At 44.8% G+C, this 23,353-nt stretch overlaps 2 protein-coding genes across 2 annotated transcripts in view; one reads left to right on the forward strand and one right to left on the reverse strand.

Moving 5' to 3' along the window:
- The window catches only part of LOC144486948 (uncharacterized), a 43,119-nt gene that overhangs the window by 15,856 nt on the left and 3,910 nt on the right, over positions 1-23,353 (reverse strand). The window contains exon 3 of the mRNA XM_078204961.1: positions 19,116-19,315. Coding sequence (XP_078061087.1) covers positions 19,116-19,315 — 200 coding nt within the window. The remainder of the gene's footprint in view (positions 1-19,115; positions 19,316-23,353) is intronic.
- Positions 11,631-12,941, forward strand: LOC144486942 (uncharacterized). The gene has a single exon (XM_078204955.1). It carries the CDS (start codon positions 11,706-11,708, stop codon positions 12,939-12,941), a length of 1,236 nt encoding a protein of 411 aa, XP_078061081.1. The 5' UTR covers positions 11,631-11,705.

Raw genomic sequence — 23,353 nt, forward strand, 5'->3', positions numbered from 1 at the left:
CCCAGACATTCTCTCTTCCAACTTCTTCCCTCGGGAAAAAGATACAAAAGTCTGAGGTCCCGTACCAATCGACTCAAGAACAGCTTCGCCCCTGCTGCCATCAAACTTTTGAATGGACCTCCTTTAAGTTTATCTTTCTCTACACCCTAGCTCTGACTGTAACACAACATTCTGCACACTCTCCTTTCGTTCTCTATCTACGGTATGCTTTATCTGTATGGCGTGCAAGAAACAATACTTTTCACTTCATACTATTACATGGTGGCACAGTGGTTAGCACTGCTGCCTCACAGCACCAGGGACCCAGATTCGATTCCCGGCTTGGCTCACTGTCTGTGTGGAGTTTGCATGTTCTCCCTGTGTCTGCGTGGGTTTCTTCCGGGTGCTCCGGTTTCCTCCCACACTCCAAAGATGTGCAGGTTAGGTTAATTGGCCATGCTAAAATTCTCCCTCAATTCTCCCTCTGAACAGGTGCTAGAGTGTGGCGACGAGGGGATTTTCACAGGACCTTCATCGCAGTCTGAATGTAAGCCTACTTGTAACTAATAAATAAACTTTGTGTGACAATAATAAATCAAATCAAATGGCGCAACATTGAGTTTCCACATTTGGAGTGTCTGTGAGTAAACTAAAGTTAATTCTCACTTAGAGTCATAGAGGTTTACAGCATGGAAACAGGCCCTTCGGCCCAACTTGTCCATGCCACCCCTTTTTTAAAACCCCCTAAGCTAGTACCAATTGCCCGCATTTGGCCCATATCCCTCTATAGCCCTCTTACCCATTTCCTTCCCTAAAGGACATTAGTGAACATGTATACGGATATATGAATTACGAGCAGGAGTAAGCCTTGAAGTATTGGGTAGTATGTCACTGCTTATAAAGGACGAATCAAATCAAAAACATCGTTCTGGTCACAGACAGATGTGAGATGAGAAATAAATGTGGAATAAGTTACCTTCCACCCCTCCTGTGGATAACATATCCCCCTAACATGGCTCACCCTGGCCCTGTCTTAGTATTGTTTCTGAAAATTTCATGCATTCCCTCCTGACTTGACTGGACAGCCTCATCTATTCATTACCAACTTGAGTTTCTCTAAATCCCTGTCTCAGCTGAGGTTTCTGGAACTTTCATTCATTCCTTTATTTTCTTTAGACTTGACTGTCAGTGTCCCTCATTTAATCCATGAAAAACTTTGGTGTATATAAACCTCTGTCCTCTGCATCAAGTCCCACACACTCACCCATCACCATGTCCTCACCATGGGGCTGCGGTGGTTAGCACTGCTGCCTCACAGTGCCAGAGACCTGGGTTCAATTCATGGCTTGGGTGACTGTCTGTGTGGAGTCTGCACATTCTCCCCAGGTCTGCATGGGTTTCCTCCCAGTCAGAAAGGCTTACTGGTTAGGTGCATTGACCCGAACAAGCGCCGGAGTGTGGCAACTAGGGGAATTTCACAGCAACTTCATTGCAGTGTTAATGTGAGCTCAGCTAATGTGACACTAATAAATGAACTTTAAAACAATTCAATTGAAAAAATTGCATCCTTTTTTTGCAAATCCTTCCATGACATTATTGTTCCCTATTTCCAGTCACACAGATGTTTGAATCTTTTTCTACAGACACACTTACAATCAGGTTCTGATGAATTGAGTGACTCTGTCAGGTTTTGATCTGATGTTTGGTTTGAGTTTCCCTTCAAATTTTGTCATCAAATTTCCTGTAAAAAAGATCATCACTGTCAGTCAAGAATAGAAATTAAGTGAGAAACATTTCTCTTGGGTTGAGTTTTCTGTGTGTAAATCCTCCCCTTCTGACTCCCTGTAAAAGGAGTTTCCAAAGTCCATCCCTGTCAGTCCAGGAGAGAAATTCACAACTTTCTCTCCTCCTGCTGGCAGGGAGCGCCGCGCATGCGCACTATTGCCCATCGCCCCGAGAAAGATGGCCTCCGTCAACTCGGGGCCTCCAAATCAGGCATCTGCGGTCGCGGCCCCGAATGGTAGGAACGCGGCACTGAACAGTTATTATTCGGGTTTTTCTGTATCCACTGGGTGCTTATGAAGCCTCCGCATCCACCCCGCCGCCTGCATTACCCTCCAGAATAAGCCGTTTCCCTGGAAACCCGGAGCCGATATAACCGCCTTCCTGCGACTGCGGCAGCAACATCCACTGCGCATGCACTTTGGATCTACAGTACGCATGCGCAAGGTTTGCTGTAAGGATAGATCATATTCTGATTCACTGTGAATGCTGGGTAAGATACCCACCATTGAAGTATGTTCTTGCATTAAAAAAAATATGTTTTGTGATTCAATTACAACTGAAGCCAAAGCACCAAGGTATAAAATGAAAATAACTAATACAGCAGCTAATGTCAACAGGCACCACAGCTCTGTCCTGAGTTTAATTAATAGCGGAATAAACGTCTACACCTGAAGATGAACTCCTTGGAGTGTCAGCTGGTGTAACGAACTGATTGATTTACCATCCACCCCTTCTCCACACACACACACGGACTTGACAATAAGAATGGACTCATGTTTGATCAAATCCTTTGAACTTTTAAATATGTTAACAGATGGGAAACTGAATAAATCCATTTACACACATAACATATCTGAATGGTCTCTTTCTGGTGTGGCTGTGCTGCTGTAAATAGGATAACTGACCACTTACATTCCAGAACTGACTGGGTCAGCACTGCTCTATTTCCAAGACCAACATTGAGGGGCAGCACAGTGGTTAGCACTGCTGTTTCACAGCGCCTGGGACCTGGGTTCTATTCCCAGCTTGGGTCACTGTCTGTGTGGAGTTTGCACATTCTTCTCATGTTGGCGTGGGTTTCCTCCCGGTGCTCTGGTTTCCTCCCACACTCCAAAGATATGCGGGTTAAGTGGATTGGCCATGCTAAAAATTGTCAGGGGGACTAGCTAGGGTTAATGCATGGGGTTATGGAGATAGGGCGTGGGTGGGATTGTGGTCGGTCCAGACCCGATGGGCTGAATGGCCTTCTTCTGCACTGTAGGATTCTATGATCCTTGAAAAGGTACGAAATCAACTGCATTACTGCAAATAGTTTTATTTCCAAAAGTGTATGAGAATTCCCACCTGACTCTATTGATTCAAGGAAACTTTGTCAATTTTAAAAGTGTCCATGAATACTGCAGAGGCTTCTGCAACTCTTCCGATGTTGTTGTTTGTTAACTCAGATTTTTCAGAAAGAGAATTGAACAATTGTTTGAAAGGAGAAATAATGCACGTTTTTATGAAAGGGAATGATATTAGGACTAATTGTATAACTGTTTGAAAATAAGCTAGCACAGACATGATGTGTGTCCTCATGAGCTATGTTATTTCACGATTCTATTGTTAGATCAATGTCTCTCCAACATTCCAAAATATCCTGTCCAAATTCTATCTCTGCAAATCAAGGTCACGAACTACAGCATGACGACACAGTTTGAAATACTCTGCAGTCCCTTTGAGATGCTGACCGTGACGTGTGTCTGTAGTGTACTGATTATCATTCACCTCACACGATGAAAGATCCCCAGTTGAAAGTGAGAGGGGGAAAGTTTAAAAGAGATGTAAGGGGGAAGTTTTCCAAGAGTGGTAAATTTGTGGAACTCGCTGCCCCACAGCGTGGTGGAGTCTGAATCGTTGAATGGTTTCAAGAAGGAGATAGATATATTTCTGACACAAAAAGGGATGGGAGATATGGGGAACAAGTGGGGGGATCGATTTGAGACCAGGGAGAGATCAGCCATGATCTGATTGAATCGCAGAGCAGGCTCTAAGGGCTGAAATTTACCTACTTCTGTTCCTATAAATACAAGTTAAGTGAGAGTTTATTGGTCACAAGTAGGCCAACATTAATAATGCAGTGAAGTTACTGTGAAAATCCCCTAGTTATTACTGTATCACAGCAGCTCGTTTGCACAATGTGACTGAACCATCACATCAATACTTGGAGTAAATGACTGGGCTGAGATCTGGCTTGGGTAAAATCATGAGGGTCACTTATCATCACAGAATCTGAGAAATTTACAGCACAGGATGCCATTCAGCCCATCATGCCTGTGCCAGGTGAAAATGAGCTGTCCAGTTTAGTCGCACTTTCCAGGTATAGGTTGATGGCCCTATAGGACACAGCATGTCAAGTCCATACCTGAATACCTCTTGCATATGAACATTTCTGTCTCCACCACTCTTTCAGAGAGTGAGTTTGATTCCCCACCACCCTCTGGGTGAAAACATCTCCACATTTTTCTAATCCTTCTGCCAATGTCTTTACCTCTCTGCCCCTTAGTTCTTGACATCTCTGTTAAGGAACTAGGACCTTCTGAGCCACACTCTCTGGCTACCCCTAACTAGAATGGTGCTGAGTACCCTAGCTGTGATCCAGCTAGTGTTTTTAGTAGTTCCAGGATAACCACTCTCTCACCTTCCATTGGTTCAGTATAATGGAAACTGGGAGTTGCAACCGGTCAGCATTTCAAAGATATTCATAAATGATTGGAGGGTTTCTTACAGTTGGGATCTTTCTCTGTTCTGTCCACTCGATGAGTGAGATAAGACTTTCTGCTGTGAATGTCCAGCTGGAGTTTGGGCCCTGATGTGTTTCTTTGTTCATCTTGTTGACTCTAAATATTGAATCTTGTGATTTCAGACACCAGCTAATCAAACTCCCAACAAAAGATTGTCTTTTACTGATTGTATTAATAGCACTGCAATAATACAAAGTATAGTTACCCCATCCAGAAAACAGGGAGAATGTTGTTTTCTGTGGATCATCTCCTGACGGGAGAGTCCGATGTGGGATCGACATGGACATCCACAGAACTGGCAGTTCATGATGTTGTTGTTAATGCTCAAGGGGGATGGGGGGAGCTCTGCGGCTCCGCTCCACCCCTGGTCTTGCTCTGCCACCGCTCCACTTCTGATCTTCCTCTCGATACCTCGGATGTTGAGAGTTTGGTGATGATGGTCCTTGAAACTGAACCAAATTTCAGTGCTGCCCCCACACATGCCGGTCGCCACAGTGTTTTCCGCAGAGAGGTGGTCCGCAGTGCATAAGTTTGTGAGGATATATTTTACGGGGTCCGTGTGTCATTTGTATTGACCACCTTGATGTTGTTTGCCCTGAGACAGTCTCCCATCGGGAAACTTCAACACATTGGACTTGGTCTCTTGAAATAAGTCAGGAATATGGATTGTTAATAAACTCCTGTCCTGCTTCTTGTGCTGTCCCCATAATAAGAGTAGTAAGAAGTCTTACAACACCAGGTTAAAGTCCAACCTGGCCACAGAAAACAACATTCTCCCTGTTCTCTGGATGGGGGAACTATATTCTGTCCGTATTATTGCAGTGCTATTAATACAATCAGTAACCTGGTGTTGTTAGACTTCTTACTGCATTTACCCCAGTCCAACACCGGCATCTCCACCCCATAATAAGAGCCTGTCAACCTGAAAATTATACATCAATCCCTTCTCTTTGTCCTTTAACAACTCTTTTACCAATGCTAATATTTCACCCCCAGTGACATGAGCCCTTATCCTGTGCAACAACCTTGTGTATGGCACCTTATCAAATGGTTTTTAGAAATTCAATCAATGCAATATTCTCTGGTTCCCCTTTATCTAACCTGTTAGTTACATCCTCAACAAATTCTACTAGATTTGTCAAATTCTTTCATAAACCAATGTTGACTTTGTCCAATCATGTTCTAATTTTCTAATTGTATTGTTGTCACTTCCTGAATGATAGATTCCAATATTTTCCTCCAAGTCCTGCAGTTTGATTTGAAACAGCTCAGCTTTTCTTTTTGGCTTCACACACAGACTCAAACTTCCTCCTCTGGCCAACATTTATGAGAAAAACACTCCCCCCCCCCCCCCCGCCTTCCTTGGAAATACAGAGAGTTGTGGGATTCTGGAACTGGAATTAGAGCTGGAGGATAACCCAGGGTAATGATTTTGGCATAAAGCAAAATCCTGCAGATGCTGGAATTCTGACTGAAACAGACCTGCTGAGTTTATCCAGTATTTTCTGTTTTTATTAGAATGATTTTGGGACCTGGGTTTGAATCCCACCTCGTTTCAATAAAAATATTGATGCAACATGAATCAATTATTGTAAAAACACATCTGGTTTTCTAATGCCCTTTAAGGAAGGAAATCTGCCGCCCTGATCCAGTCTAACCGACATGTGACTGGATTCACAAACAATTCAAGGGCTGACTGGGTAAACAGGGAATGTCACCATCAGAAAAACAGAGCCCCTGGAGGGCAGAAGGGTTAGGACAGGTTATGGAGGTTAAAACTGTCATCATTGAGAACAACCCAGACTTCAATGGAACAACTGGTCCCAAACACAATCTCTTGTAGTTAATGTGGCAGGTATGGTGAATCAGGTTTAAAAAGAGTCAAATTATATATGTTTTCTGGTTTGGACAACCACATTTAAATCTGGGACTCGGATGAGGATATGAATTGGTGTTCGGTGGTAAGATCTAAATCTGTGTATTACGCCTGGAAGCCTGAAGCCCAGAGTGAGAATATTTCAGAACCAGGATTCAAAATACATGGCTGTGGAGGGTGAATTCACCCTCAAAACGGCCGTGGAAATTCTGTCATTGGAGGAACTACTGGAAGAAAAATCACCCTGTACATGGGAGAGACAGAAACTGTGAGGACCATCGCCTCCAATCACAGATTCTGTCTCTCCTGATGTTGCTACATCTGCAGAGACGGAGTCTCAAATTGGAGGAACAGCTTTGCCACCTATTTTGAGAAAGGAAGGTCACTGACTCAGCAGCCCGTCTGTGATGTGTGGAGGAGTTGTGTCTTCCTAACTAGTTTCATAGCAATGTGAACCTCAAAAGGAATGATCCAACCATTGACAACACAGAGCTTTCCCCATTCTGCTGAACATTATTTTTATATATCTCAGTAGGTGGGGTGTACAGCTCAGGAATTTGAGTAATCAGGTATTCTGAACTTACCTACCAATCACTTGGGTCATCACATAGAAATTGAGATACATTCATCCAGGTTCATATTGTAAACTGCTTTTATTTGCAGTTTACCGCTCACAGACAACATACAGAATCCCCGGTCAGAGCTGATCTCAGCTGGTGTAGTGAGGTTATTGATGGGTTATTAATGTAAATCCACACACAATGAAGATCAGAATCGGGTGAGTTTTTTTCCTGCTCCAGGGTCTGATCCAATAAACAGTCTGCCCCGATTCAGTTACCTTGTGTCAAATAGTCCTATAGTCGATTTCCAAAATCTCATTTATTTTTAAAATAAATTAACAAAAAAATCTTATTTATAGATTACAATTGAAAAGATTTAATATACACACAGTCTTTGGTATTTGTGCTAGCTTACCTAAAGAAGCAAACTCAAAAGATATTCAACACACACACAGAAGGTAATGTTACTACGTGACTACATCACTAAATAAAGGAGTTACTGAGAATGGAAAAGGATCCCCTGGAAACCAAAAAATAGCCCTTAAAATCAAAGAGTAGCTCTCGAGAAAATCCCAACAAAAGCATTGAAAAGAAATACTTTGAACCCTCCCGATGGATCTTTCAGATACTGAATTGTAGATTTTGAACCAAGAATCAATTTAGAATTGAAGCAAAAGTTCATAATTTTATTCCAAACAGGTTCCTGTTGAAAGTTCTTCAATTAAGGGGGAATTAAGATGGTGCTTTTAAAAAGTGACATTGCAGCCCTGAAAATCAGTGACATCTCCAGAATATTAAATTCCAGCCAGTTATGGGATTTGTTAACATCAGCAGAAATAAAATATTGTCAGACTGTCAATACTGAACAGCAGCAAAAACAGCAAAATCCAACCCCTGCAGTCACTTGTGAACTTGAAGTCTCAATAATCATTGCGACTGAGTGAATCCCTTCCCACACACAGAGCAGTTGCATGGCTTCTTAGTGTGAGTGCATTGGTGAGCCAGCAGGTTGAAAGACTTTGCGAATCCCTTCCCACACACGGAGCAAGCGAATGGCCTCTCCCCTGTGTGAACTCGCTGGTGAGCAGAGAGGTTGGATGACCGATTGAATCCCTTCCCACACACGGAGCACGTGAATGGCCTTTCTGCAGTGTGAGTGCGTCGGTGAGCAGTGAGGTTGGATGACTGCCTGAAATTCTTTCCACAGTCAGTGCAGCTGAACGGCTTCTCTTTAGTGTGAATTTTCTGGTGTCTCAGCAGCGTGGTGAAAGCTGTGAATCCCTTTCCACACACAAAGCAAGTAAATGGTCTCTCCCCAGTGTGAATTCGCTGGTGTGCAATGAGGGAGGATGCCTGTCTGAAACTCCGTCCACAGTCAGTGCAGCTGAATGGCTTCTCCTCAATGTGAACTTGCTGGTAAGACAGTAAGTGGGATGACCGAGTGAATCACGGTGGCACGGTAGCGGTAGTGGTTAGCACTGCTGCTTCACAGCTCCAGGGACCTGGGTTCGATTCCCAGCTTGGGACACTGTCTGTGTGGAATTTGCACATTCTCCTCGTGTCTGCGTGGGTTTCCTCCAGGTGCTCCGGTTTCCTCCCACACTCCAAAGATGTGCAGGTTAGGTTGATTGGCTATGCTAAAATTGCCCCTTAGTGTCCTGAGATGCGTAGGTTAGAAGGATTAGTGGGTAAATATATAGGGATATGGGGGTAGGGCCTGGGTGGAATTGTGGTCGGTGCAGACTCGATGGGCCAAATGGCCTCTTTCTGCACTGTAGGGTTTCTATGGTTCTATGGAATCCCTTTCCACAGTCGGAGCAGGTGAACGGCCTCTCCCCAGTATGAACTCGCTGGTGTGACAGCAGGTGGAATGACTGAGTGATTCCCTTCCCACACACGGAGCAGATGAATGGTCTCTCCCCGGTGTGAGTGCGTTGGTGCACAGTGAGTGCTGAAGAATGCCTGAACCTCTTCCCACAGGAGGTGCAGGTGAATGGCTTTTCCTCAGTGTGAATTCTCTGGTGAGACCAAAGGCCAGATGACTGAATGAATCCCTCCCCACAGACAGAACAGGTGAACGGTCTCTCACCAGTGTGACTGCGCCGATGGTTTTCCAGCAGAGAAGGGTAACTGAATCCTTTCCCACAGTCCCCACATTTCCATGGTGCCAGTGTCCTTGTGTCTCTCCAGGTTGGATGATCAGTTGATGCCTCGTCCACACACAGAACACGCGTATAGTTTCTCCTCGCTGTGAATGCTGTGATGTTTTTTCAGGCTGCGGAACTGGTTAAAGCTCTTTCTACAGTTAGTTCACTGGAACACTCTCACTTGGGTGCGTGTGTGTATGTCTTGGCTTTTCCAGTCACACTGATGTTTGAAATCTTCTCCTCCAGGCAGAACAAACGAACATTTCTCCTTCCACGTTCAAAGTCTGAGGATATTCAGGTCCTAATGAAGCGAGACTCTGTCTGATTTTGATGTGATGTTTCCTCACCTCACCTGTAAAAGAAATTTACAAAAGTCATCACTGTCAATCCAGATAGAAATTCTGAACGGACAATTCTAGTTTCTCTGGAACATTTCTTCCTCTCTCGTTCCCCCAAATCTGTAAATCCCTGTCCCACACACTCTCCCTCCTCCCTGGGCTGAAATCCAAACCCATCTGCACCATTTCTATCCTCCACTCCCAGTTTTCTCCCTCCCTCTCCTCTGTCTGGGTTCAGTTCTCCAGCTCCTGTCTGCAGACTGACAATAAAACCAATGGGTCTTATTGGGGGTGTTGGGTCTCCAGCGGGTGTTTGTGAATCCTCCCCGCCCACCTCCCAGGGTTTCCTTCCTTCCCAGAGATCAGAGTCCTCATTGATTTGAGGCCAAAGTGTAACCTCTTATTTATTGTCCCCCTCCCCCATCCTCTGATGTGAACCATCCTCCAGTGGCTGAGCCAGGATGGGGCCGTTAACCTGGGCCTGTTCCCGGGAGGGAGAAGCCCCGCAGCTGCAAACCAGGGAGCTGACAATGATTCTGAAGGGTTTGCGGATCCACAAAGTGTTTCCAAATCCTCCCAGCCACCGCCTAACGCTGACTCCGCTTCTCCGGGACAAACAAGCGCCAAGGACAGCAATGACACTGCGCATGCTCCACATCCCAATGCCCGGGGGCTGATTGACGGCAGCTCCGGACCAATAGGAAGAGAGGGCGGGGCTGGAGGACCGAGCGGGAGCGGTTGGTCCTCCAAACAATCGGAGTGAAAGTGGGGCGGGGCCGGGCTGTGACTGAAGCATGCGCACTGAGGGTAATGGCGATGGAGAGCGGATTAACTTTCAGCTGCAGAATTGGTAAGACGGATGATGGCGGAATGGAGGGAGCGAGAGATCGGGCCGGAGGTGGAGAGGCTTCTTAAACAAATTGTGTCACCGCCAAACCCCAAAACAAACCCAATCTGTTTCCATTCACATCGAGAGCGAGAACAGCTCCTCGTGATCGGCTTGTGTTAACGGCCGTCCACTTTATTGGGGGCAATGTGCAGTCACAGGGAGGCACGGCCGCCATGTTTGTAGGGGACAATGTTGTCAATGAGTGGGAGGAGCTTGTTCCCCATTGTTCAGAATGGAGACAACTTGTCCATCAAACTGCATCAACCCTCTGAGTCCCAATGTCTTATTGATGAGGCAGAGCGGTGGCAGAGAAGGAAAGAAAGGGAAATAAATCCTGTTTTCCAGATCCCACTACCGCATGGGACTGCTTGTGCCATGTGTCCAAAGATATGCGACTCAGTTGGCAGAAACTCACAACCCTGAGTCAACGTCATCCTCGAATTGTGGGGCTGCTGACAATGACAACTGCCACCGTGCTGGAGGGAGCATGAGTTCATAAGATATAGGAGCAGAATTAGGCCATTCGGCCCATCGAGTCCGCTCCGCCATTCAATCATGGCTGATATGCTCCTCATCCCCATTTTCCGACGAGCAACCATCCTGAACCCAGTAACAGGAGGAGAAAACGTGACGATTTTCTATCCTAGACTGACAGTGATGGATTCGGCAAACTAAAACAAGAGAAATGTTTGTCTCTTCATTTCTATCCTTGACTAATACTGTTGACTTTTGCAAAACTTTCACAGGAGCTTCGAAGAAGATTTGCAGAAGATTTGAAACAAGTATCACATAAAAATCATACATTGTCGCTTGATATTATCATCTTTGAGTGTGAACATTGAGCTCTATGTCATAACCACTCACTGTGTAAACTTTCTTCCCAGAATCATAGAATCCTACAGTGCAGAAGGAGGCCATTCAGCCCATTGAGCCTGCACCGACCACAATCTCACCCCAGACCCTATCCCCATACCCCCACATATTTACCCTGCTAATCCCCTGTCACTAGGGTCAATTTAGCATGGCCAATCCAGCTAACCCGCACATCTTCGGACTGTGGGAGGAAATCGGAGAACCCACAGGAAACCCACGCAGACACGGGGAGAATGTGCAAACTCCACACATACAGTGACGTGAGGCTGGAATTGAACCTGCGTCCCTGGCCCTGTGAGGCAGCAGTGCTCACCACTGTGCCATCGTACCAGCCCTGCCATTCCCTTGTAGATATTGCTCAAAATTTAAAATTAGAAGGGGAGGATTGTGGTCAAGAAACTTAAACCAAAGATCACATTAGGATCTGATGTCCTCTCCCACTTCATCTCAACCTGAATAGCATAGAATTTTGAATATGGAAAGAAAAAGCACTGTTCACAGTGGGGAGAAACTGTACACATGTTCTGTGTGTGGACAAGGCTTCAGCCAATCATCCGGCCTGTTAAAACATAAATGCAGTCACGACAGGGAGAAACCGTGGAAATGTGGAGACTGTGAGAAGGGATTCAATCACCCATCTGACCTGGAAACTCATCGACGCAGTCACACCGGAGAGAGACCATTCACATGCTCTGTGTGTAGGAAAGGATTCACCCAGTCATCCCACCTGCTGAGACACCAGCGAGTTCACACTGACGAGAGACCTTTTAAATGCTCAAACTGTGGGAAGTGCTGTAAAGGTTTTGGCGATCTGATGTCCCATCAACGTGTTCACACTGACGGGAGACCTTTTAAATGCTCAGATTGTGTAAAGTGCTATAAAAGTTCTGGGGAACTAATGCGTCACCAACGTGTCCATACTGAGGAGAAACCTTTTAAGTGCCTGGACTGTGGGAAGTGCTATAAAGGTTCTGGGGAACTGATGTCCCATCAACGTGTTCACACTGATGAGAGACCTTTTAAATGTCCAGACTGTGGGAAATGCTATAAAAGTTCTGGGGAACTGATGCACCATCAACGTGTTCACACTGATGAGAGACCATTCAGGTGCTCTCACTGTGGGACTGGGTTCAGGAAATCATCAGGCCTCACTGAACACCAGCGGATTCACACTGGGGAGAGACCGTTCATTTGCATTAAATGTGGTAAGGGATTCACGCAGTCATCAACCTTGCTAAGACACCAGCTAGTTCACACTGAAGAGAGACCTTTTAAATGTACAGACTGTGGGAAATGCTATAAAAGTTCTGGGGAACTGATGCTCCATCAACGTGTTCACACTGATGAGAGACCGTTCAGGTGCTCTTACTGCGGGACTGGGTTCAAGCAATCATCTCAACTCTCTAAACACCAGAGGATTCACACTGGGGAGAGGCCATTCATCTGCACTGAATGTGGGAAGGGGTTCACTCAGTCATCCAGTCTGCTGACACACCAGCGAGTTCACAGTGAGGAAAAAAATAAATGCACAGACTACAGGAAGTGCCATAAAATTTCTGGGAACATCCCACCTCATTTCAAACCAGCGAGTTCACACTGGGGAGAGACCCTCCACTTGCATCATGTGTGGGAAGGAATTCACTCAGTCATCCAACCTACTGAGACACTACCAAGTTCACAAGTGACTCCAGGAGTTGGATTTTGCTGTTAGTCACATCCAGACACCATGTTCCTTGGGATCTGTTTTCTGCTGGTGGTAATATGCTACAGGCCAGTTAGAGGTGTTAATATGCTGGATAGAGATAAAATAAATCAGCTTTGTGTCAAACTCTGTGTGTTGAATCTTTTTAATATCGCAAACACAAGTTAGTTCCTTTGAAGGACCATCTCCGCTGTCTCCTCCATCCTCACCTCCAACAAGTGTGAGGAGCTCATGGAGCTTATTTGTCAGTAAGATTGAGACAATCCGATAAGGTTATGTGGATTAGTCATGCGAAATTGCTCCCAAAGATTTGCAGGTTGGTGGATTGACAATTGGAAACTGCACGGAGTTATGGGGATTGGGTACAAGTGAGTGCCTGGGTGGGATGCTCTTTTGAAGAGTTGGTACATATTTGACGGGCTGAATGGCACCCTATGAATTCTATGTTTCTATGGTTCGAGATTCCCTCCTTTCCACTAGCCATTGAGCCACAAGTCCTGTAAACTTCCTCCTCGTCTGAGCCCTGAACTCACATCTTTCTCCAGTTTCTCTCCCCAAGTACCTTGAGGGCTCATCTTCGCAGTCAGGCCCTCTCCAACCCATTGATCAAACCTCCTCTTCGGCATCTTTGTTACAAGGAGAACAACAGCAGCTTCTCCAGTCTATCTATAGACCTGTGATCCATCAACCCTAAATCATTCCACTAAATTTCATCAATTCCCTCTCCATGTCTTCCCTAAGCCTTCATGTCCTCCCTAAGGTTTGGCACCACCAGTTACATCCACAAAGGTTTGTCACCCTGACATAATACAATGAAATGGATTAAATGTGTGTGAAACAATACACAAACAATTACTATTCAGGTTATATAACAACAGGTTTTCAAAGGCATGGCTCATACTGAGCCAGGTGTTTTACATGTTACGTTGGGTTGTTTCACAATGTACCAAAGTATTAATCGAAGGTAGTGGTTTCTGTTGGCAAAATATATTGCTTTTTAATTATAGCAACGTTCAGAGCACTAAATTTGACTCATAGAATCACTACAGAAGGAGGCCATTTGGTTCATCCGGCCTACACCGACACCCGATCCCCATAACCTCATGTATTTACCTCCTGACACTAATGAGGCAAGTTCCCATGGCCAATCCACCTAACTTGCAAATCTTTAGACTGTTGGAGGAAACCAGAGCACCTGGAGGAAACCCACACAGACATGGGGAGAACATTCATACTCTGTACGGACAGTAGTCCGAAGCTGGAACTGAACCCGGGTTACTGGTGCTGTGAGGCAGCAGTGCCAACCACTGTGCCACCCATAACCAGGGACATGGCAGAGATGACCAGTGTGTGAATTGCTGGTCTTGTCCCTGTGGCTCCAATCTGTGTTCACAAAGGGACATACAATTACCCAGCATTTCCTGCGGGAACGTGCAGGCGCACTGTCCGGCTGTTCTGGGAGCATATGCATTGTGGATGGAAGCGTGAGGAGGTCTTGTCCTTTCACAACAGGTGAAATAAAACACCGAGTGTGGATGGGGAACTGAGCCTGTACGTGGGCAGGTTTCATTAACACCAGATTCAAGTCGCAAAGTTCAAGTAAAAATCTAACGGTCCCGCATTTGGAGACCGATAGATTTGGTTGTTCTCTCGGTATCGGGCCGGGCTTGCCGGCCACCATCTTTATTGGGGGCAATCACAGAACCCGACAGTGCAGAAGAAGGCCGTTCGGCTCATGGAGTCTGCACCGACCACAATCCCACCCGCCCTATCCCCATAACACCTTACATTTACCCTCGCTAGTCCCCCTGACACTAAGGGTCAATTCATCATGGCCAATCCATCTAACCTGCACATCTTTGGACTGTGGGAGAAAACCGGAGCGCCCCGGAGGAAACCCACGCAGACACGGGGAGAAAGTGCAAATTCAACACAGTGACCCAAGCCGGGAATCAAACCCATGTCCCTGACACTGTGAGGCAGCAGTGCTAGCCACTGTGCCAACATGTCGCCTGTTCCTGCTGGGGCTCGTGCAAATGTCATGGCAATATGGTGGTCGGTCCCATCTCTCTACGGGCCCCAGATGTCCCACCAAAGAACAGCGGCCAAGAGACCATGGGGAGCAGCAGCCGAGATGGTTACCGCGGGCCCTGCTGGACTGGAGGGGCAGCAGCACAGTCTCTGCCCAAAGGCTTCTGCAGTTCAGCTGCTCAGAGATTCTGGGAACCTCTTCAAATATAAACTTCAGCTTCTCACATTCACCCCCATCCATCCCTCCCTACAACCAGAACCATTCTCTCTGCACAGCAGTTTCTCCCTCATGGCCCCAGTGTGTATTCCAGCCTTTATCACATCCACTCTGCTCCCAGATACTTTACACCATTAGATATTACAATTCAAACTTTATAATCTTTACAATTTAATACTTGTTCAGGCAGTTTACAGACAGCAGACAAATCATCAATTCCACTCCCACCGGGAGCTATGGGGATATATTTATACGGTAAGAAGTTTAACAACACCAGGTTAAAGTCCAACAGGTTTATTTGGTAGCAAAAGCCACACAAGCTTTCGGAGCCCCAAGCCCCTTCTTCAGGTGAGTGGGAATTCTGTTCACAAACAGAGCTTATAAAGACACAGACTCAGTTTACATGAACAATGGTTGGAATGCAAATACTTACAACTAATCAAGTCTTTAAGATACAAACATGTGAGTGGAGAGAGCATCAAGACAGGCTAAAGAGATGTGTATTGTCTCCAGACAGGACAGCCAGTGAGACTCTGCAGGTCCAGGCAGGTTGTGGGGATTACAAATAGCGTGACATGAACCCAATATCCCGGTTGAGGCCGTCCTCATGTGTTTGTCTGCGAGTTCGCCTCTTGCTGTTCTGAGGTTGGTTTCAATTCTCTGAATAGGTTTGTCTGTATTAGCATAAAAATAATAGGAACAAGAAAAATACAGCAGCACAATCCTCCAACGTTTCTATGTTTGAATAAGATCCTTCAGTCGCCTGAGGATTCAGTGATTATGTGGAGATGCCGGCGTTGGACTGGGGTAAACACAGTAAGAAGTCTCACAACACCAGGTTAAAGTCCAACAGGTTTATTTGGTAGCACAAAAAAGCTACCGAAAGCTTGTGGCTTGTGCTACCAAATAAACCTATTGGACTTTAACCTGGTGTTGTGAGACTTCTTATTGGATTCTGTGATTTCCCAGGCAGATGCCATTTAGACGCCACTAGACGGAGCTCTCTCGCTGTGATTGTGTGTTCACGATGTGGAGATGCTGGCGTTGGACTGGGGTAAACACAGTAAGAAGTCTCACAACACCAGGTTAAGGTCCAACAGGTTTATCTGGGAGCAAAAGCCACTAGCTTTCGGAGCACTTCGTCAGGTGAGTGGGAGTTCTATTCATAAACAGGGCATATAAAGACACAAACTCAATTTACAAATTAATGGTTGGAATGCGAGTCTTTACAGGTAATCAAGTCTTAAAGGTACAGACAATGTGAGTGGAGAGAGGGTTAAGCACTGGTTAAAGAGATGTGTATTGTCTCCAGCCAGGATAGTTCGTGAGATTTTGCAAGCCCAGGCAAGTCGTGGGGATTACAGATAGTGTGACATGAACCCAAGATCCCAGTTGAGGCCGTCCTCATGTGTGCGGAACTTGGCTATCAGTCTCTGCTCAGCGACTCTGCGTTGTCGTGTGTCGTGAAGGCCGCCTTGAAGAACGCTTACATGGGTTCATGTCACACTACCTGAAACCCCCACGACTTGCCTGGGCTTGCAAAATCTCACTAACTGTCCTGTCTGGAGACAATACACACCTCTTTAACCTGTGCTTAACGCTCTCTCCACTCACATTGTCTGTACCTTTAAGACTTGATTACCTGTAAAGACTCACATTCCAACCATTATTTTGTAAATTGAGTTTGTGTCTTTATATGCCGTTTGTGATCAGAACTCCCACTCACCTGACGAAGGGGCAGCACTCCGAAAGCTAGTGGCTTTTGCTACCAAATAAACCTGTTCGACTTTAACCTGGTGTTGTGAGACTTCTCATTGTTCACTGCAGCGGGAGATGTGTGGAATGAAGGAACCTTGTGTTACTGTCAATCTTTTCATGTTTAAAAGTTATTTTTGTTAAAAGCTAATTGTCCGTCCAGTGACTCTGTTCATCCACATTTCTAAAGCAAAACGGCAAAAGTTACGATCAATTGAGCCAAGGTTTCATTTTGGGACTGTCGTGTCCAGTAGGAACATTAGCTGGGATTGTAACACTCTCCATTTCCTCTGAGCAGCTCTTCTTGATGTGGAGATGCCGGCGTTGGACTGGGGTAAACACAGTAAGAAGTTTAACAACACCAGGTTAAAGTCCAACAGGTTTATTTGGTAGCAAAAGGCACACATGCTTTCGGAGCTCCAAGCCCCTTCTTCAGGTGAGTGGGAATTCTGTTCACAAACAGAGCTTATAAAGACACAGACTCAATTTACATGAATAATGGTTGGAATGCGAATACTTACAACTAATCAAGTCTTTAAATCAAAACGTTGTTTTGTTTCTTAAAGACTTGATTAGTTGTAAGTATTCGCATTCCAACCATTATTCATGTAAATTGAGTTTGTGTCTTTATAAGCTCTGTTTGTGAACAGAATTCCCACTCACCTGAAGAAGGGGCTTGCAGCTCCGAAAGCTTGTGTGGCTTTTGCTACCAAATAAACCTGTTGGACTTTAACCTGGTGTTGTTAAACTTCTTACAGCTCTTCTTGTCCAGGAGACCCACCTTCTGTTCTGTTCCCCCAATAAACTGCTTTTAGATCTGAGTGAGTTTGTATAAAATAGATAAAGTTGGAAATTCAAGATACGTAACAAGTGAATAAAGGCACAAGATTCCACAGATTCTGAATAAAAATAAACTTTCCTATACAAGGTCAGAAGGGTAAAACAAATTACCATATGTGGAAGGTAAAACATTCAAGGACTTTAGAGAGGAAAGGGAGATGGGATGGTAGTTTAAAAGGGTATGTGTCACGGATTAGTTTGAGAAGTGGATGGTGACATTGGATTTGAAGGAGAAAGGGAGATATTAACAATATCAGCTGATATGAAGAAGTTATGTCAGTAGTTCAATGATGTGGAGATGCCAGCATTGGACTGGGTTGGGCACAGTAAAAAGTCACAACGCCAGGTTAAAGTCCAACAGGTTTATTTGGAATCACAAGCTTTCGGAGCGCTACTCCATCAGGTCACTCGCATTCCAACCATTATCTTGCAATTGTGTCTCTGTCAATATATGCCATGTTTGTGAACCTACCTCTCCATTCACCTGATGAAGGAGCAGTGCTCCAAAAGCTCAGGATTCCAAATAAACCTGTTGGACTTTAACATGGCGTTGTGAGCCTTCTTACAATAGATCAGTGGAATAGGATTGAGGGATCAGGTAGTGGGTCTCATGGACAAGATGAGCTCTAAAAGGACACGGGGGGAGGCGGGAGTGAAACTGCAGAAAGATGAGTTCAGAGTTCAAAGGGGAGCGTTCGAGGAGGTTTGGTCCAGTGGGTTAGGGGAAGGGAGGGAAGCAGCAGAGGCAGCTGATTGGATTGCCTCAAACTTAGCAACAAAGAAGATCATGAGTTTCTCCACCATGAGCACTTGTGGGGAGGTGAAGATGGAGGAGGGAAAAAGAGAGAACACTTCAAAAGAAATTCAGTTGTGTTGATGATATTGAAAAGATCTAACACAGTATTAAACACAAAGCTAATTTATTTGATTTTTATTCAGAATGTTAAACCGTATAACTGGCTGGAGTTCATTAACATCAACAAAAAACAAACACAATGAACACCTTACAATCATGGATAGGATTAACAGCAGATTCCAATCACTGTGGTTACTTGTGAATTCTTTGGTGTCTAAGCAGGTTGGGTGAATGAATGAATCCCTTCCCACATTCAGAGCAGATGAATGGCCTTTCCCCAGTGTGGGTGCGCTGGTGTAGAATTAGGTCTTCTGATCGCCTGAACCCAATCCCACAGTGAGAGCATCTGAACGGTCTCTCATCAGTGTGAACACGTTGATGGGACATCAGTTCATTAGAACTTTTAAAGCATTTCCCACAATCTGAGCATTTAAAAGGTCTCTCGTCAGTGTGAACACATTGGTGTGACACCAGGCTGGATGACTGAGTGAATTCCTTCCCGCACTCAGAGCAGATGAATGGCCTCTCCCCAGTGTGAACCCGCTGATGAGTAAGTAGGTGGGATGACTGAGTGAATCCCTTCCCACACTCAGAGCAGGTGAACGGTCTCTCCCCAGTGTGACTGCGCCGATGCATTTCCAGCTGGGATGGGGAATTGAATTTCTTCCCACATTCCACACATTTCTGCAGTTTTTTCATGGAATGACCACACTTATGTTTTGCCAGACCAGATGATCGGCTGAAGCCTTGTCCACACCCAGAACCCATGTACACTTTCTCTCCACTGTGAATAGTGCTTTTTCCTTCCATGTTCAAAGTCCACTGATACTCAGTTATGACAAATTGGGCAACTTTGGCAGATCCTGGTATGATATTTACTGTCAGTCCTGGACTGCAAATCGTCTCCTTCTCGTCCCTGTGAAACTGATTTAAAACAGAAAAAAGGGGATTGAAAGAGAACCCAGAGACAGGTTATAAATAGAGTTCAAACTGAAGCAACAATAAAACAAAAGCTCACACAGGAGGCCAGGGACTGATTTCTGCGTCCAACACGTAGCCTGATTCAAACCGGCTCTGAACTGTGTTTCTAAACTCAAACTTATAAAGCAATAAAACAGAAACAAAACTCTGTAGACACTGCATCTGGGACAAAGAGAATAATACTGGAGATATTCAGCCTCTGTGGAGTGACAAACAGAATTAAGGGCTCAGGTTGCTGACTTGCCCTCAGTCTACAATGAAATATTCAGAGTCAGGCACAGACTAATGGCGGTCACAATTCCCACAATGCTCTGTGCCCCAGAAACCCATCTATTCAAAAGTTGTTCACCTTACTTGAGAAAGGATATCCTTACTTGAGAAAGGATATACTGACACTGGAGGGGGTGCAGAGGAGATTCACTAGGTTGATTCCGGAGTTGAGAAGGTTGGCTTATGAGGAGAGACTGAGTAGACTGGGGCTATACTCATTGGATTTCAGAAGAATGAGGGGAGAATTCACAAGTAACCACAGTGATTGGAATCTGCTGTTAATCCTATCCATGATTGTAAAGTGTTCATTGTGTTTGTTTTTTGCTGATGTTAATGAACTCCAGCCAGTTATACGGTTTAACATTCTGAATAAAAATCAAATAAATTAGCTTTGTCCAATAAAGAAAGAAGCAGGGAGGTTGTTTCCACTGGTGGGTGAAACTAGAACTTGGGGGCATAGCCTCAAAATAAGGGGAAGCAGATTTAGGACTGAGTTGACAAAGGGTTGTGAATCTGTGGAATTCCCTGCCCTGTGAAGCAGTTGAGGCTACCTCACTGAATGTTTTTAAGGCAAGGATAGATAGATTTTTGAACAGTAAAGGAATTAAGGGTTATGGTGAGCGGGCGGGTAAATGGAGCTGAGTCCACAAAAAGATCAGCCATGATCAATCATGGCTTGAGGGGCCAGATGGCCTATTCCTGCTCCTAATTCTTATGTTATTCACTAATCATAGAATCCTTACAGTGCAGGAGGAGGCTATTTGACCCAGTGTGTACTGACCCTGTGACAGAGCCTCTTTCTCAGGCGTACTCCTATCCCTGTAACCCCATTCTGCTAATCCCCCTGCTGACCTTTTTCTTCACCCTGCCTGTAACTGCAACAATATATACAGAAAAAAACATAACTTGATAAAGTACACGGGGGAAAGGAAAAGAGACCCGACTCATTTCCTTTCCCCATGTACATTATCAATTTATGTTGTTTTCTCTATAACACGCAAGAAGTAACAATTTTCACTGTATCCCAGAACATGCGACAATAAATCAAATTAGACCAGACATATCTTGGGAAACCAAGGGACAAATTTAGCACGGTCAATCCACCTAACCTGCACATCTTTGGGCAGTGAGAGGAAACCGGAGCACCTGGAGGAAATGCACACAGACAGAGGGAGAATGTGCAAACTCCACACATGAGGTGGAGATGCCAGCACTGAACTGGGGTAAGCACAGTAAGAAGCCTCAAAATACAAGGTTAAAGACCAACAGGTTTATTTGGAACCACGAGCTTTCGGAGCACTGATGAAGGAGTAGCTTTGAAAAAGGTTCATCTGGACTCAAAATGTCAGCTCTTTTCTCTCCTTACAGGTGCTGCCAGACCTGCTGAGATTTTCCAGTATTTTCTCTTTTGGTTTCAGATTCCAGCATCCGCAGTAATTTGCATTGATTTCAAATAAACTTATTTGACTTTAACCTGATATTGTGAGAGTTCATACTGTGCAAACTCCACACAGTCACACACCCACGGCTGGAATCGAACCCTGGCGCAGTGAGGCAGCAGTGCGAACCACTGTGCCACAGTGAAGGGAGTTTGCTGCAATTTTTGGGTGATAACAATGGGCTGGATTAACCAGGGAGCAAAACTTACCAAGCGTTCTCCAACGCTTGGTAATCGTTCTCCAAGGCGGCCTTCACGACACAACAACGCAGAGTCGCTGAGCAGAGACTGATTGCCAAGTTCCGCACACATGAGGACGGCTTCAACCGGGATCTTGGGTTCATGTCACACTATCTGTAACCCCCACGACTTGTCTGGACTTGCAAAATCCCACTAACTGTCCTGTCTGGAGACAATACACACCTCTTTAACCTGTGCTTAACCCTCTCTCCACTCACATTGTCTGTACCTTTAAGACTTGATTACCTGTAAAGACTCGCATTCCAATCATTATTTTGTAAATTGAGTTTGTGTCTTTATATGCCCTGTTTGTGAACAGAACTCCCACTTACCTGATGAAGGGGCAGCGCTCCGATAGCTGGTGGCTTGTGCTACCAAATTAACCTGTTGGACTTTAACCTGGTGTTGTGAGACTTCTTACTGTGTTTACCCCCAGTCCAACGCCGGCATCTCCACATCGTGTTTGAACAGAGACAGTGAACATTCCAACAAACCCTCAATATGATCAGAACCACTTCACTCAGGTTCATTCACTGCAGTCCAGCTTGTATTTTCATGTCATCAATGATTCTTTCCCATATCTCTCTCCTCGTATGATATTCAATCTTTCAAAGTTTGTCTTATCCTCTGTGACCTCAATTCTCCCTGGTTAATCATTGCTACAATTCTCTGATTTGAGAAATTATTTATATATATTGGGATACAGTGACAAACATTATTTCTTGCATGCTATACAAACAAAGCATACCATTCATAGAGTACATGGGGGAGAAGGAAAGGAGAGGGTGCAGAATGTAATGTTACAGTTATAGCGAGGGTGTGGAGAAGCAACAGCTTAATATATGGTAGGTCCATTCAAAGGTCTGATGGCAGCAGGGAAGAAGCTGTACTTGCATCAGTTGGTACATTATTTCACCTGGCTTTATATGTACAGATTCAACAATAATCAATCCACCTCCTGTGTTAAAGAAAAGGAAACAGCTGTAATTTATGGGATAGACAGGAAATTGTGAATTTTTTGTTATAAACCATTTCTGAAAAGCTGCTGGTTCTGGAATGTAAAAGGGAAATTTGTGCCGATCTCGATTAAAGTGAACTGATGTATCGATTAGGTAGACAGAGAGAAACTATTTCCTCTGGTGAGGGAATCAAGAACAAGGGTGCATTGTGTGAAAGATTTGAGCTCAGACAGTCTGGAGTGAAATCAGGCAGCAATTCTTCAATTGTGACGAAAAGTCAAAAGGACCTGAAATGTTAGCTCTGTTTTCTCTCCGAATAGATGCTGGTCGACCTGCTGAGTTTTTCCGGCGTCCTCTGTTCTTGTAGCAATTCTTTCCAAATGGGAATAAAAAACAACAAATGCTGGAAAATGGGGTTGAGAAGAATGATTCCAGGGGTGAGAAACTTCAGATATGAAGATAGATTGGAGAAGCTGCGACTCTTGCACTTGGAGAAAAGAAGGCTAAGAGGAGGTTTGATAGAAGTATTCAAAATCATGAGGATGCAGAAGAGATTCACTGAGGTGGTCACAGGGAACAGAGGCTTTAGTTATCAGGAAAGATTAGAGAAACTGAGGCTCTTTTAATTGGAACAAAATCTGATTGAATATCTGAGGAAGAGGTTTAAAATTTCATCAGGTAAATGAAGAAAAACTATTTCCCCCAGTCGGTGAGTCAGGAACTAAAGGACATCAAATTCAAATCATCAACAAAAGTCTCAGAGCCAGGAATGAAATATTGAGCAGGCAACAATTAATTGAAAGTTTATTTATTGGTGTCACAAGTAGGCTCACA

The sequence above is a fragment of the Mustelus asterias genome, unplaced genomic scaffold, assembly GCF_964213995.1.
Source record: "Mustelus asterias unplaced genomic scaffold, sMusAst1.hap1.1 HAP1_SCAFFOLD_528, whole genome shotgun sequence".
In the NCBI taxonomy this organism is placed as follows: Eukaryota; Metazoa; Chordata; class Chondrichthyes; order Carcharhiniformes; family Triakidae; genus Mustelus; species Mustelus asterias.

Coding starts and splice junctions, on each gene's coding strand:
- LOC144486942 (XM_078204955.1), top strand. CDS start 11,706: ATGGAAAGAAAAAGCACTGTTCACAGTGGGGAGAAACTGTACACATGT.